This window comes from Crotalus tigris, unplaced genomic scaffold (assembly GCF_016545835.1).
Source record: "Crotalus tigris isolate CLP2741 ecotype Arizona unplaced genomic scaffold, ASM1654583v1 scf7180000017935.1779662, whole genome shotgun sequence".
Classification (NCBI taxonomy): Eukaryota; Metazoa; Chordata; class Lepidosauria; order Squamata; family Viperidae; genus Crotalus; species Crotalus tigris.
The window spans coordinates 801,799-817,845 of NW_024096727.1; the positions used below are offsets into that span (position 1 = coordinate 801,799).

General features: G+C 36.4%; 2 protein-coding genes across 2 annotated transcripts in view; both read left to right on the top strand.

Moving 5' to 3' along the window:
- Nucleotides 1-1,564: 1,564 nt before the first annotated feature.
- On the top strand, nucleotides 1,565-8,011 carry PXMP4 (peroxisomal membrane protein 4). The gene is made up of 4 exons (XM_039344711.1): nucleotides 1,565-1,775; nucleotides 2,979-3,041; nucleotides 4,870-5,068; nucleotides 6,038-8,011. Exons 1-4 carry the CDS (start codon nucleotides 1,663-1,665, stop codon nucleotides 6,299-6,301), a joined length of 639 nt encoding a protein of 212 aa, XP_039200645.1. The 5' UTR covers nucleotides 1,565-1,662; the 3' UTR covers nucleotides 6,302-8,011.
- The window catches only part of E2F1 (E2F transcription factor 1), a 48,225-nt gene continuing 37,215 nt past the window's right edge, over nucleotides 5,038-16,047 (top strand). The window contains exons 1-2 of the mRNA XM_039344708.1: nucleotides 5,038-5,068; nucleotides 10,640-10,707. Of these exons, the coding sequence (XP_039200642.1) occupies nucleotides 10,702-10,707 (6 nt within the window). The 5' untranslated portion in view covers nucleotides 5,038-5,068; nucleotides 10,640-10,701. The remainder of the gene's footprint in view (nucleotides 5,069-10,639; nucleotides 10,708-16,047) is intronic.

A 16,047-nucleotide genomic window follows, 5' to 3' on the forward strand; every position in this document is an offset into this window, starting at 1 on the left:
TTTTACCTTTACCTTTTATATTAGTCCTAATAAAGGTATTATTCAACTATGGACTTGGATGTGCATTCAGCAGGACCTATGTGTAGCCTAAAGGTTATTGCAGAAGAACATAATATTGGGTGGTTATGTATTTTGTTTAATGTTCAGACTCAGCCACCAAAGGCAGGTGTAGAGTAATAGAGTTGTGTTGCCGCTTTCTGCCAGACATTTAGCCACAACCAAAACTCCCTTTCATTATGGGTGTAATTTTCTGAAAGCATCCAGAACATGTTCCCAAAATTTCAGAAATGCTCACCAACCCTAAATGATGCTTACCAGCCTAGCTTTCAGCCATGGAATTCATGATATTTCAGAACCACTGTAAGACAATATTCAAGTTCCACTTGCCTCAACAATGGCATCTGTCAGAAGGGAGCCAGCCCTGAAAAGAAATCCAAGAGTTAAGGAGCAATGGGAAAACTATCTTTGTGAATAACACTGATGAGAATCAGAAAGCAGATTAAATTCCTTCCAGAAAATAGTAATACACCTTATCGAAGCAAAGACTACATTTTGATGTCGCAGTTGGCATGACTTATTAATAAATAACATATTGACCCAGCAGCAACTATTAATGTCTTTGTGATCTATCAGAGGAAAGGCCAACACAATGATCTCTCTTGACTTAAATCCATAAAGTAATTCAGCCTTATGATCAAGAGATCCTAGGAAATTCAGTAAATCGGTGTAGGATTTGTGTTTTGTCCAATCTATACTCCATTTTTTTCCTCCAGCCTTTCTCTATAATGCCTTTTGACTAATTGTGCTAAAAAAAAACTTTTCATCAGATTGATTAATTTATCAACTAATGGAGGTTAATCCACTGGGGGCACTCCTAACTTGGAAGGAATTTAGGGAATCACTCTATCATGTCAAAACACATTTTGCTTGGAAAGCTTTCTCAAGCCAACATCAAAGGATTCCACTTGTTCGCCACAAATACTGGATTGGCAGGAAAAGCAGTTTAATTAATATTCTATTTTCATATAAACTACCTGTTTACTTTTAACACCATCTTGTTTAAAGGGTGGAAATGAAATGCATAAATTAAAAACCAGGAAATAAAAGTAAATTATAAAGCAAAAAAGGGGAATTTGTGTTGTTTTTCATTCATGTTATCTCTAGTAAAATAATATTTTTTAAAAAATGCTACAAATAAAAATATGAAAACATTAAAAAGGAAGTCTCTGGAATTAACTAAGCCACTGGTTAATTTCATGGAGAAAAAATCAGGAGTCTAGTAGCACCATTTCCACCATTTTTTTTTTTTATTAAAAGTCATAACACACTTCCATATAGTTTTCTGTATTGTTGCAATTTGGTCTGGCTCTTAAACGACCAACTTCACGCTTTCTTTTAAAGACGCAGGCATAGAGAGAAGCTGTTTCCGCTTGAATAGCCGGGAAAAGAAGAGTTATAATTATAGGACGGTACATTTTGCTTTCTCTATAATTTAAGACTCAAGTCTTCTGGTGAGCTTATAAAACTAGGGCGGAACCAAAGTTCGGGGGTTGGTTTTCCGCTTGAACATTATTTCCTGAAGCTCTGCTTCTATGCCTTTTGTGTTTCAGTCAAGTTGTTTTCCCAGATTGACCGGCTGCTGTAAACGTCAAGTCTGAGGCAATGGATGATCGGACAATTCTCAAGACTTTGCTTTATACCGTCAATTCTCTCTTGCAGCAGCGGAGATATCAGACTACGCTGGCGCTGCTCAAGGGCTTCCGCAACGGAGCGGTGTAAGTTTGAACTGGGAGCCCTGCTTCTTCCGCATTTCTGTTCCGAAATGATCGCCGAAGGGTCCTCTTGGTATCACGGACGAGCGTTTACACCGATTTCACGAAGACTTTAGCGGGAGGAAGCAGATTTTTGTTTATAAGTGTTAAGTGACGTTTTGTATGGGCAAATATAAGGTTTTAATCTAAGGGCGGGTTCTCCTAATCTTCTGTAAATAATGTTTCAAAGTATAGACATAAGCTAGGTTAAATGACCGATCAGACTGTCAGCCTGGGGTAATTTAAATAGTTTAAAGTGGCCCTGGCTATTTAGATCTCAGAACATTTGCTTCTTCTGCTTTATCGGCATTTCATTTCGGTCGTCTTCAAGAAGTATTACTAACAAAGTGATAATATATCTGCTATTAGATTGAGTTTTCATTTCTTTTTAGAGGACAGTATTGGTTCAGTATATACTATATTATGCTAAAGCTAAAACGTCGGAGAAGGTATAAATGCACAGAACAACAGTGAGCTTAGGTGATGCCTTCTAAGGTCTGGGTACACCTGGATTTCATTTTTAATCATTCATACTTAATGCTTACAGATAAATCCTTTTTTGTTTTCTTCTTGTATAGATGTCTCCAAACTCCATTCGTTCAACTATCATTCTAATAAAGCAATTGTTATTCTATACATTGTTTAGTGGTTACCTATCTCAGCTCCTGTAACATTGTGCTAGATATTTTAAAATCAATTCTGGTGTTAAGAGTGAAGTTTCTTTTCTAGTGGGTGGAACTTTGAAACAAACTCTGTGGTTCTCTTATGAACAAGATTATCTTCCTGTTCTTGGCTGTTTTTATATTTTCAAAGCATTAAATATTATTTCCCCAATAATAATAATGATTATTCAAAGAAGGGAAAAGTGAGGAAGAGGTTTCAGAATATCAAGAATATTGCTTTAGTGGTACACTAAATCTGAGTATTCAGATTTATATGCCTTAGGCAAGCATATTAAGTCTTTCGGTATAGAACAAACCCAACCTGTTTGTGCAATTTATATCTCAATATACATGGCAAAGGAATTGTGAAAGATACTATTTATCATCCAAGACCTGTATTCCCATATTCTGCTGTTTCCAAATTACATAAAGCAATAATTGCATTTAAACATATATTAAACCTCATTTTACTGACAATTTTATGCATTTTCTTTATTTTTGGCAGTTATGGAGTAAAAATCCGTGCCCCTCATGCTTTGGTAATGACATTTCTCTTCAAAAGTGGAAGGTACATTTCTCAGAGCATCTGTCACATACAGAATAAAGCCACTGAAGTTGAAGTTATTTGTGTGCATGCTGTTTAAAATACAGGTAGTCCTTCACTTATGACCATTAGTTTAGCGACATTACTGGAAACAGTGACTTATAACTGGTATTCTTATAACCGTCACAGCCACTTACAACCATCCCCACACTCCCATGATCAAAACTTGGGTGTTTGGCAACCAACATGTATTTATGATGGTTGCAGTGTCCCAGGGTTATTTGACTGTCATTTGCAATCTTCATTTGCAGAAGCCGGCTTCCAACAAGCAAAGTCAATGGGGGAAGTGGCTTCACTTAACAACCGTATGAGTCACTTAACAAGTGCAGTGGTTTGCTTAACAACTGTGGCAAAAAAGTCATAAAATTGGGCATGACTCAAGAAGCACCCTGTTTAGCAATGGAAATTATGATCTCAATTGTGACTGTAAGTTAAGAGCTACCTGTAGTCTTCCAGTACACATTATGTTTTCTTCTCTGCATTCTTACTATTTCTGTTTGGATGTTTTTCAATAATTAAATATATTAGGACAGAAAAAGAAGCGATTGTCTTGTATTACATTAATAATACTCTTCGTATTTTTTTTACTTAAATAAGACTATTAGTAATATATTTAATACTGTTATGTGGATCCATAGAAACAATATTTTCTAGGAAATCAAGGTGGGTTTATGATAGTACAATTTTGCATATATCGTGTTTCCCTGAAAATAAGACTGGGTCTTGTATTAATTTTTGCTTCAAAAGATGTATTAGGGCAGCGGTTCTCAACGTTTGTGTGACGACGACCCCCGTCACACAAACGTTATGCGCATGCGCGGTGCGGCGCGCACGGGGGCAGGCCCCCCCATGCGCGCCGCCCCATGCGTGGCGCATGCGCAGTGGCGCCCCCGTGCGCGCCGCGCATGCACGACACCGCCCCCGGAGGCGTGGCGGCGCCCCCATGCCCAGCGCGCATGCGCGGCGGCGCCCCCGGAGGGGAGAAAATGGCGGATCGCCACCTTTGGCGACCCCCGAAAAATGGTCGATCGACCCCAAATGGGGTCGCGACCCATAGGTTGAGAACCGCTGTATTAGGGCTTATTTTCCAGTTAGGGCTTATATTCGGGGAAATACAGTACTAAATGCATCTGTATGGCTGACTATCTTAACTGGGGGTTATTTTGGGGGTGAGGCTAATATTACCAGCATCCTGAAAAATCATGCTAGGGCTTATTTTCCAGTTGGGTCTTATTTTCGGGGAAACATGGTATATTCGCAAGCAAGTTTCATTATGTCCAATGCAGTTTATGCTGCTATCCTATCAGCCCTTAATGTAGAAGTAACACTGCAATCTTATCCATTGTTAATGTGACTCTGTAGTTGAAGACTCATTAATTTATAGATGTTCTCCTGAATAAATGTAATAGAATTGAGCTAGTAGATATCAGTTTGAATTTCCTTCTTTGAATTTTTTTAATAATTTTAACAATCTTACAGTCATGTCAGATTTAGCTTCACTGCCATTCTTTGCATGTTAATTTACAAACTATAAATGTTTTTAAAAGTGCCACAAACTATAAAAAATTGACTACATCTCTAAATTGACTAGAAAACACATTCATGCTCTTTTTATTAGAAACAGGTTCACTTACGTAGCTTTAGTTTTCTAATATTTTCTGAAAGTGAAATGAAGATCATTGTTACTTTTTAATGTACATCAGAAGCAATGACCAATAAATATTATAACTGATTTATAATATTTTAATGGAAATAACATGTGTAATAATTGTTCACTGTTTCTTCCCTTCAGCCTAAAGGAAAAATTGAAAGCAATTCTTCAAGCTACCTATCTTCATTCCAGAACCCTGGCCTGTTTTGTATTCATTTATAAGGGTTTAATGGCCATGCAGTCACGAATGCAAGGAAAGAAGGTTCCATTTCAGTCTTTCCTCGCAGCCTTCATTGGGGGCTGGTTACTGTTTGGGGAAAATAATAATATTAACAGCCAGGTAAGCAACTGTGTTGTTCTGTGTTAGATTTATGGTTCTATTGATCTAATGAAGAATGAAAGGGAAATTAGGGAATGTTAGTAAATTGTTCCATCACATTCTTCCATCATTATTTTCTATATATCTGCTGCAAATGGAGTAGTGAATTTATCTGAATACAATTCTGCATTTTTCTTTCACTGTAGCAAATTGTAAGAAAGGGATTAGTAATCATAATTTGTTAAATTTGTATGCTGCCCAATTCTCAATTACTCTGGATGGATCACAATCCAGAGAACATTAATACAAGAACATTAATAAAAGATAGAAGGCAGCAAGTAGAAAGAAGTGAGGGGTCTTACTTTCCTGTGCCAAAAGCTTGGGTAAAGAGCCAAGGCTCCACAGCTCTTATAAAGAATAATAGACTGGGGTCCCTTTGGGTCTTGGGGACAACCTTATTCTTATAAAGGATATCTGCTATCTATTTGATAACCACACTCAGTGAAGATTTTAAGAAAAGGAAGTATTGTTATTCAAATGGTAAACCCATTTAGATAAGCATATTTCTTCTAGGAGGAAAACCTTTTATTTGGTAAGTTACAATCGATACTTCACAGTGATAGATAATTGTAGAAGAAGAATGCCTATCCATGTTGATTTTTCACTCTGAAATTAAAAAAAAAAATCCAGGTATAATTTAGATGCTTTTTAGGAAATGTATTTTTCACACAAATGCATTTCTTTTGAAACCAGTCTTCATGCAACTGGGAAAGGATTGATTTACACCTGATTTTTCTAATATTAGATTTAGGAATAGATGTAAATTGTTGCTGAACCTTATTAAAATTCAAGCAGTCTGGTTAAAATTAGAGACTGATTTTGATATGAAAGAATTTGATGATCTCCTAAATTGAAAGTTGTTTAAGTAATCTGATTTTCTTGTTGGGCTAATTACCTAATTTTAATTCAGGGTTTTTTTTTTCTGAACAGATAAATATGTATCTATTATCTCGAATCCTGTTTGGCTTGTCTCGATTGGCAGTAGAGAAAGGTTATATCCCACAGCCCAAACAAGATCCCTTCCCACTTTTTACTGCTCTGGTTTGGGGGATTGTTCTTTGGCTCTTTGAGTATCACCGGCACACTCTACAACCATCACTGCAATCATCCATGACCTACCTATATGATGACAGTAATGTTTGGCATGATATTTCTGACTTCCTTATACATAATAAAAGATCTACTATCAAATAATCCTGACAAGTCTTTGGATAATAACACATTCCAAGGGCAATTAAAAAGATATATATCTGAACATCCTTTTCAATACTGAACATTTATTTATATTAACATTGGATAGAAATGCCTGTTTGAAGTCTGTCCACAATGTTTGGTATAGATTGCTGATTTCTGCTGATTAGAGTTTGAAACAGCATTTTACAAGCAAAATATTTTATTCCTTTTTTCTTCAAGATACCCAGTTTCCCCTTCTATGCTATCAGCTGAGGAAAATATCTCTTCATTTTTTTAAAATCAAGAAATATGAATTAAATGTTAAAGTTGAAGGATCAGATGACATGAGTACACAATGTCATCTACAATATCTTCAGCAACAAAAGAAATAACTAAATTTTATGCATGATGGATATCATTTGATATTGGTCTTTGTAGTTATGGTTCTTGGTAGTGTTATTGCTTCTGTTTTGTTTATCCATGCCTCTTTTCTAGATTATAAGGGCAGATAACATATCAAACAAATTTTAAAGATGCTTTTTTTAATATGGACTTTTTAAATTCAGTTGCATAAATATGACACAAAAATGGATTTGTTTAAGAACACCATCTTACAAAATACTTAAGATTTAGTAACATTAACAAATAGAGAAAAATGAAATTTTATTTCTTGGGTTTCTAAAACAAAACAAGAGTAAATAGTATGGTGAACATAGGAAGGGTGTCAAATAGGTTATTCTTGTGAAATCCTGTGTTATGATGTGTATAGGGGGAAAGACAGTGAATACTAAAAAACTTTTCCTTGATTGAAGCTCTTCTAGATGGAAAATGATGCAGTCATGCATAGCTAGAACTGTTGTTGTAGTTGTCAAACTTTGATCATACAGTCAACAGGTAGAATTTTGTTTAACAATCCACCAAAAGTGCCAAATGGAATATTAGATTTTATCTCATTGTTTTATTAATGAATGCAGATAACTGTATTGAGTCTTTTTAAATTTATTTATTTATTATTATTTATATAGTCACCTGACTCGCACATAGTGACTCTAGGCAGTGTATAACTTTAAAAATCCACATTTTTTTTTTTAAAAAAAACCACCCTAGTGCAGCAACAACAGAATCAGAAAAGCCATTTGACTGGGGGTCCCCCAGGCCGCTGACAAAACATGTCTTCATGTAGAAAAGCAACAGGGTAGAGGCCAATCTTATCTCTGGAGGAATGATGTTCCAAATATTTATAGTCCAATCATGTGAACTGACTAAAGCTAGCCTTCTTTGGTCTTTTCCAGTCTTGTACATATGCACAGAAAAGCAATGTGGATTTTTTTATTTTAAAAGAACAAAAAATGGGACTTATAGATGAAATAGAAGATCTTGCGAAATTCATTTGCATAGCAAGCATAGATCTCCCAAAATGTTAATTTATTTTCATAATTTCATTTCTGTATCATGAATACTACACTCAGTGGCTTCATGCACTGCATGGGTGTACACACACACACACACACACACACACACTCTACTGCTACTAAAAAGCAATGAGGGTAGTGAAGAATCTGTTTTTAAACCCAATTAAACAAATTGAAGCAGTTTTTTTTAACTGAAGAAAATAAATGTACTTTTGTATGTGCTGGAGTATTATTTGAAACAGGATGCTTAATAGACCTTTTTGTTAAAAAAACAAAATAAGACTGATTATAAGGCATTAAAATTATTGGTTCTGCTGTTGCCTGAGTTTTGATTTATTGTTGAAAACTTGCTTATGGTAACACACACACACACACACACATATTGTAGCTAAGGAAGTTTTGTATTTAATTTATAGGACTATAATACTGCTGTGGCTTGTTAATTCTTTTATTACATTTTGCTTTGCTTTTTAATATATTTGTTACCTTGCACCATTAAGTGTATAATAATCAGATAATCTGTGGAAATCTGTTGCCTTCTTTCTGAATTCCTCCCATATAAATGTTTGAAAGCCACCATACCAAAATCACTATCACATCATGTTTTATGTTCAAAGGAATAAATACCAATCTGCTTCAGAATATTATTGATATTTCAGGCAATGTCTGCCCTAAGCTTTTATTGGTTCTCTTCTCATATTGTTTTCATGCAATGACACCTGCTGCCTTCTCCCTAAACAATGGGCAGTATTTCTTCTGAAAGTTGAAGGATCAGCATAATTTTTAACTAGTACTTCAGATAGATTTTAGATTTGTCTGTGTTTCTTTTGGGCTTTCTTTCTTTCTTTCTTAATTTCTTTCTTTCTTTCTTTCTTTCTTTCTTTCTTTCTTTCTTTCTTTCTTTCTTTCTTTCTTTCTTTCTTTCTTTCTTTCTTCATATTATTTAAGACCCTGTCTGAACTGAGAAAGCACAGGACTGTAAAGCAAATCATATGTGATCACTCCACTACTGTTCCTATAGCTTACAGAAGAGGTCGAATCCCTTCTGCCACTAATGTGACTGAACAATGCTGGTGTGTGCTAGGGAAGTGAACTAGAAGTAATGGGTCGGTCCAAAGACTCTTGGATACATAAGTTCCATTCCTCACTCTTTCAAATTGTATTGTTTAGCAAGCTAAGCATTCTGTTTGGTTTTCATGCTAATAAGAAAGAAACACAAAAAGAATAAGGCGACCGTTTGAAAATCCAGCTCCAGGCAGCCTGTTCCATCAAAATTAACCAAGTACCCACTATCTCGGCCCTGAAGATCAAAACAGATGCATATCTGAATTGTGTTAAAAGCACTCAGCAGAGGTTTTACACTGAGGACGGTTTAACAGGAGATCTTGATTCTTGATCTGAGAAAATATTCATCCTTAATACGCCCTGATGTTATTAGGCTTGAAAAGTGTTTCCAAAAAATAATAAAATAATACAAAAAGTATCAATGCTATATTGATACTATATAAATTAAATACATTCTTTATATTATATAAACTTGATGAAATAGATCTAGAAATGCTGTAGAAAAAAATGCCTTTTTTTTAAAAAAAAATAAGTAAACGAGGAAGATTGGAATAAGTCATTATCCTAATTTGAATAGGAAAGTACAATACCCTACATAAGTAGTGGTGAACATATGGCATGCGTGCCAGAGGCAGCACTCTGAGCCCTTTCTGTGGGCACACGTGCCGTTGCCCCAGCCTCACCTCCCCCCATGACCTCATCCTCACCGGCAGCCCCCTGGAGAAGAGTCACCCTCTAATGTGACCCACACGGAGCAGTGAAGCCAAGGACATGGCAGCCAGGCAGCATGGACAAGACTCTGCCCTCACGCCTCATTGCGCACAGTTGATGCTGCAGGGGGGTGGGCAGAGGGCATGGCTGCCATGGCGCTGCTGGGTTGTCTGGGCAATCTGCGGCGGGCCCTGGAGCCGGTGAGTGGCCCTGTGGGCAGGTGGGGTGGGGGGCAGGGGACGTTGCAGGGAGTAGAGCGGAGGCAGGGCCAGTTTTTGGGCACTCGGTCTCTAAAAGGTTCGCCAACACTGCCCTATATAATTCAAAGGTAGTCCACAATAAGGCTTTCTCCTATCAGTGTTTATACTTAATTATTTATAAAAACAACTTAATATAAGCTCCCTAACATGTTTGTGGATCTTAATTGATATTGTAGATGCAGAGTCTCAAACAGCATTAACTAATGGAACAAATCATTTAACAGTATAAAGCTGTGGTGGCGAACCTATGGCATGCGTGCCACAAGCGGCACGCGGAGCTGTGTCTGGTGGCATGCAAGCCATTGCTGGGCCGAGCTGCTCCCTCTTCCTCTCTGCACATGCGCAGTCTGGGAATAGGTGAGAGGCTATAAAAGGAGCAACTTTCTGCGGAAGCAGCATTTGCTGCAGACAGCTTGAGAGCGAGCATGAGTCAGACCGGACAGTGAGCGAGCAAGCAAGCCGACTGCTTGGTGGCCACACCCACTCGGTGGCCACATCCACCCGGCACCCGGCGATGCATAAGTGGGTTTTGGGTTGCAGTTTGGGCACTCAGTCTCTAAAAGGTTCACCACCACTGGTATAAAGAATGTATAAGTACTGTTTTGTTAATAATAGAACTTTCCTGTGGGTGTCATGAAAGTTACTTCTTATAGGTTTTTTTTTAACCCTTCATATTGGCAACAGCAAATGGCCACTTTATGTGCATTCCTGAATTTAAAGCGTGTTGGAAAATATTCATGTGTTTTTTATGATAATAGATTTTTGCCCCATTCACTGGAAATGTCTCTTCTATTTTTTGTTCCCTGGTTTCATATGGGTAGGCTATCATGTACAAAGTTATTTTAAAAATATAATTTCCAATATATGCTTTTTTTAGGCTGTTGTAATCTAATCATATTTTTGTATCGTAGAAACATTAAATGGCTATACAGTACAGGCAGTCAGCTTACAACCACAATTGAGCACAGAAGTTATGTTGGTGAGTTTTGCCCCACTTTACAACTTTTCTTGCCATATTTGTTAAGTGAATCACTGCAGTTGCTAAATTAGTAACATAGTTGTTAAGTAAATCTGGTTTCCCCATTGACTTTGCTTGTCAGAAGATTGCAAAAGGTGATCACATGACCACGGGACATTGCAATCATCTTACTTCACAGAACAGATTATTTTCTTGTGTGTAGGTTATCCAGGATGTTATCTAGTTATTGTCTTCTTCTCTTGCAATAAAACAAGACTGGTCACATTTTGTGTGGCAAGTACATTTTAAAAAATAATCTTGGCTGTAAAAAGATACTGCTTTATTGTATATTTAAAACAACATTTTATGTTATATTCATACATCAAGCTATATAAAATCTGGTTTACTTGATTTTGGTTTAGTGCAATGTATGAACATGGCCACTGTGGTTTATAAACATGGTGCATGCTTGGCAACTTTAAGATATATAGATTTCAAATTATGGCTGGCTTAGGAATTCTGGGAGTTGAAGTCCCCATACAGAGAGTCCTTGACTTAAGACCATAACTGGGAAGAGAATTTCTATTATTAAGCATGTTGACTATAAGCCACCTAGAGTTGCCTCTAGGCAAGATGGGCAACATAGAAGTTTAATAATTAAATCAATAAGCAAGGAAGGAAGCTGTTAAATGAGTGACACCCAATTTTATAGCCTTTTTTTGTCAATGAATCATTGCAGTTGTTAAGTGAATCACACTGCTGTTAAGCAAATCCAGCTTTCCTGTTGACTTTATTTGTCAACAGGAAGGTCACAAATGGTGATTATTGGACCCCAAGACAATGCAACTGTTATAAATACATGCCAGTTGCCAAGTGCCTGAATTTTGATCACGTGACTGTGGGGATGCTACAATTGATATAAGTGTGAGGACTGATGATAAGTCACTTCTTTCAATGTTGCTGTAACTTCAAATGGTTGCTAATTAAATTATTGTAAGTCAAGGACTACTTATATCTTAAAGTTGCCAAGATTAAGAAATGTTGATCTAATGCAATATGTAAACAGCTAGTGACTTGCTCAGTTTACCTAAGACACAGGTCGGCAACCTGCAGCTCCGGAGCCGCATGCGGCTCTTTGAGCCTTCCCCTGTGGCTCCCAGCCTCCTCTGCCTTTGCAGAGAGAGACAGAGACAGAGAGAGGCAGTTGCGCTTCCCTGCTTTTCTCTCTCTCTCTCTCTCTCTCTCACTCACTCACTCTGTGTGTGTGTGTGTGTTTGTGTGTGTATGTGTAAAAGAGAGTGCACTCATAGTGTTCTCCGAGGAGCTGAAAAGCTTACTGGGCGGACCTCCTCCCTTTGCTGCGTCTCTGCAGGAAGCAGGAAGGGCAGGAGAGAGCTAGCTAGCCCAGTTAGGCTGACTCAGGAATTCTGGGAGTTGAAGTCCATGAGTCATAAAAGAGACGAGGTTGCCTACCCCTGGGTTGTTGGACAACAGCTTGAAGCTTGCCAGGTGAGCAGCAGATAGGAGGGGGGGAGAAAGAGAGAGGGAGGGAGAGAGAGAGAGAGAGAGAGAGGAAATAGAGAGAGAAAGAAAGAGAGTGGGGGAAGAGGAGTGGCAGACCAAGGGCAGATAGAGAGGGAGGGAGAGAGACACACAGAGAGAGAGAGAGACCCTTTTGACATCTAAAATGAAGATAACACTGCAAATATCCTTTTTTTACCTATGTAATTTTATTCTCTTAAAGCATTCTCTTGGTAATCATTGTTTTAATAGTATGGATATTCCCAAAAGTCATATTTTTATTTTTATTTTTAATGTGTATGTGTGTGTGCGTGTGCGTGTGCGTGTATACACACACACACACACACATACATACATATGTAGGTCAGAAAACAAATATATACATATATATATACATACATACACACACACACAAACACACACACACACCTATAATAAAGGTAAAAAAGGATATATGCAGTGTTATCTTAATTTTAGATATCAAAAGGATTTTGCGGCTCCCGGTGTTTTGTTTTTGGTGGGAAACGGGTCCAAGTGGCTCTTTGAGTGTTTTGGGTTGCCTGCCCCTGACCTAAGAAGAAAGACTTAATGTAACTTTAACCAATGTAATAGAACAATAAGTTAAATAGGCACTTTTGTTTGATATCAGAGTGGTGTGTATTAATTATAAATTATTTGCTTTAAGTTCTTTTCTGTGCAATTCATGTTTATTTTTTATTTTTAACTGTCCTTTTATAGTAGGGGTCTTCAATCTTGGCCCTTTTATGATTTGTGGACTTCAACTCCCAGCACACCTGGCTGAGGAATTCTAGGAGTTGAAGTCCACAAGTCATAAAAAACCAAGTTTGAAGACCCCTGTTTTATAGGATGAATAACCTGCAGTATTCAGATTAATGTAAGAAACATGAAAACAATAATTCTGTCCCACATTAAATATAGGAGTTTGCAAATGTGGAAAAAACTAAAAAAAAATTGAGCAAAAAAGGATATTTCAAAAAGATTAGATTCATTTTTTAAAATGAAGTTTTTTGGGTGGCATATAAAAATTCCACAGTACCTTAAACTTTTAAAATTAAAGACACTTGAACAAGATACTTATTGTGTAATTTTCTAATGTGAATATCAGTTGTAATTTAACATCTGCTGCCATCATTAAAATGATATAAAGAACAGTTGAATGTCCACATTAGAAGCAGCTGTCCTGCCTACAACTATGCTTGCAATACAGCCACACACACTAACCACATTATCTACCTCTATTCAACTGAAGCTGTCAATTGTATTTGCTTTAATATATAATTTTGTACACTTTATCTCCTATCACAATAACATAACATCCAGTATAAAAATATATAAAAATACAAAGAAAACATGGTAATTACCTAAAGGCAGTCTCAGTCCTGTCACAATTAGTGCACAAAGACTTGCAGTAGGAGGAGGGAATGAGAAAATTTTGTCAGAAAAGATGCTCCTGTAATTACATAGGAGTTGATTGTGTTTTCCAAATAGTTTTCAAACGCAGCTGTAAATACAGAGTATTGTAGTCATTTAGTTTAGAGATGCAAGGGCATGGACAATTGTTCCCTGTGCCTGCCGTTCTGAAAAGTTCCTAAATGGATATGCCAGTCTGAGCTGGGTAAAACCCTCATCCATGCCCTCAGAATCCAAAAAGTGGAGATCTGCCCTTCCTAGCTATTGAAGCTTCCAGGTGTATCCTGATAACAAGGCAAATAGTTCATAGAAGCTGCCAAACCACTAACTCACCACTTTATCTGGATCAGCTTGTGTCTCTGTTGCAGTTCTCTAATGATAGCCACACAGCCACGTCCATTGCTTCCAAGTACAGCAACACTGGAGTCTCACTTTCAACAGCCATTCTTCATTTGCTGCCTTTATCACTCACTGGCTCCTTGCCATTTCCATTTGTTGCAAGGCCAGCTTTTCCAATTATGATGTTCTTTTCTGCCTTCTCAGTCTCAGTCCTGCTTTTTCATTAAGCTTTCTAATACTCCTGGCTTAATATTCCTATGCACTTTAATCTTCCCCACATTATTAAAAATTTCCCTTTCTAAACTACCTAACACTTTCTTATTCCAAAGAAAATCCTCAAAGCCCCCTACCCTCATTGTAATGGCACATTCCTTAGGTGCCATCTTAAAAAAAATCACAAAATTGCATTAAACTTATTTTTAATCACATACACATTCCTAACAGGAGGGAAAAGATAAATCATATGAAATAATAGCTTATCATTACCAATTACAAATGGTAATATAAGCATAAAGGCAATGCAAATATATTACTGCTCGCTATTCTTCAGTTATGTTGTCTTCAGATAAGCCCCTTAAAGGCTTTATGAATAAAAATATTTTTAAAAATTTAAATCTTGTAAAATTTTTAAGGAAAATCATGAATGCCTCCTCTCTCATGTTTCAACATATGTAGAAAATGTGAAGCAAAATATGGACCATATGCTTTACGTAATACAGCTGTGTGGAGTACATGCATTGATCTCTACAGAATTTCTTAAATGTAAAAGCCAAATTGAGTAATTACATAGAGTTATCTGAAATAATGTTTCTTGTTTTGTTTTGTTCATTTGAGGAAGAAATTCTGTGGTGGTGCCAATGTGAATAATTATGTATGTCTATTTAAAATAATTTCTCTGACTTGGCAAGAAATATTTTGTTGTTCATGTGGAAGAAAAGGGATAATTTGTGTGATACTAAGTAGAACAGCTACCACAAGAAAACGTAAACAGTTCTGCCACTGTTGGCTTAAAACTAACTCCCCAAGGCTATTTGTCAATTAAAGTTGCCCTCCTTTATAAAATATTCTTGTATTATGCACATAATGTACACATTCATTTTATATTCCTTAAATATACAAAGATTCAAAATAAAGATTTCTTAATTAAAATTCTGTACATTTGAGATGAAAGGCATTGACTCTTCTTTTAGTTATTTCAAGAGCAATGCATTGACAAAGAGCTTGGGAGAAAAAACAGGATTAAGGAACTACAATAAATGAAAACCAACTTCAGCCTTTTAAATTGTTGCTTTTATTGTGTTATTGAAGTCATTTTATTACTTTATTAATATGTTGTTTGTGGATTCTAAATCTTGCTTGTGTATGCAATCTAGTCCACAATCATAAAATTCTTAGTTTTCTCTAAATGAAGGAAACTCAAATAATGATTTCAAAACACAGATCAGTCTTGTCTATATTATGATGCAGAATCCAGTAAAACACAAAGCATAACAACTAATGCCAATTTTCAAATGCATTCCATCTATACAAATTTTGAACGAGAGAGTGAATGTGATGTAAAAATAAGTTTCAATATCTATATTACACTACTATTTAGCAAAAATTGGCCATCTAATACACACAGATGTATTAGATGGCCAGTTTTAAGATGGTGAACAAATATAGAGGTTATTAAGGAAAGAAAGAAATTGGATTGTGTACCGTCAAACAAAAAAGAAATATATGTACAATTTTCCATTCAACTTTAAAAAAAATCTTGCTGCTTAGAAGACCATAAAATAGATTGAAAGCAAGTTGATACACTTCTATGTCCTGCACTAATTTCCATCCCATACACTAATTAAAAATATTACGGGATTGACAGCTAGTCTTGTTAATCACCAAACTACATATTCTCCCTCCTGCTATTTTCCTTTTATAGATTTCTGGAAAGTGATATATTAATTGGGAGAACACTCTATGCCTTTCTTTTGATTCAATATCATTTATGAAGCTTTGGAATGACTTAATGGAATTTAAAAGAGCCCGTTATGCTTTGGATGAATGTTTTCAAGACTTCCAAGTACAGCT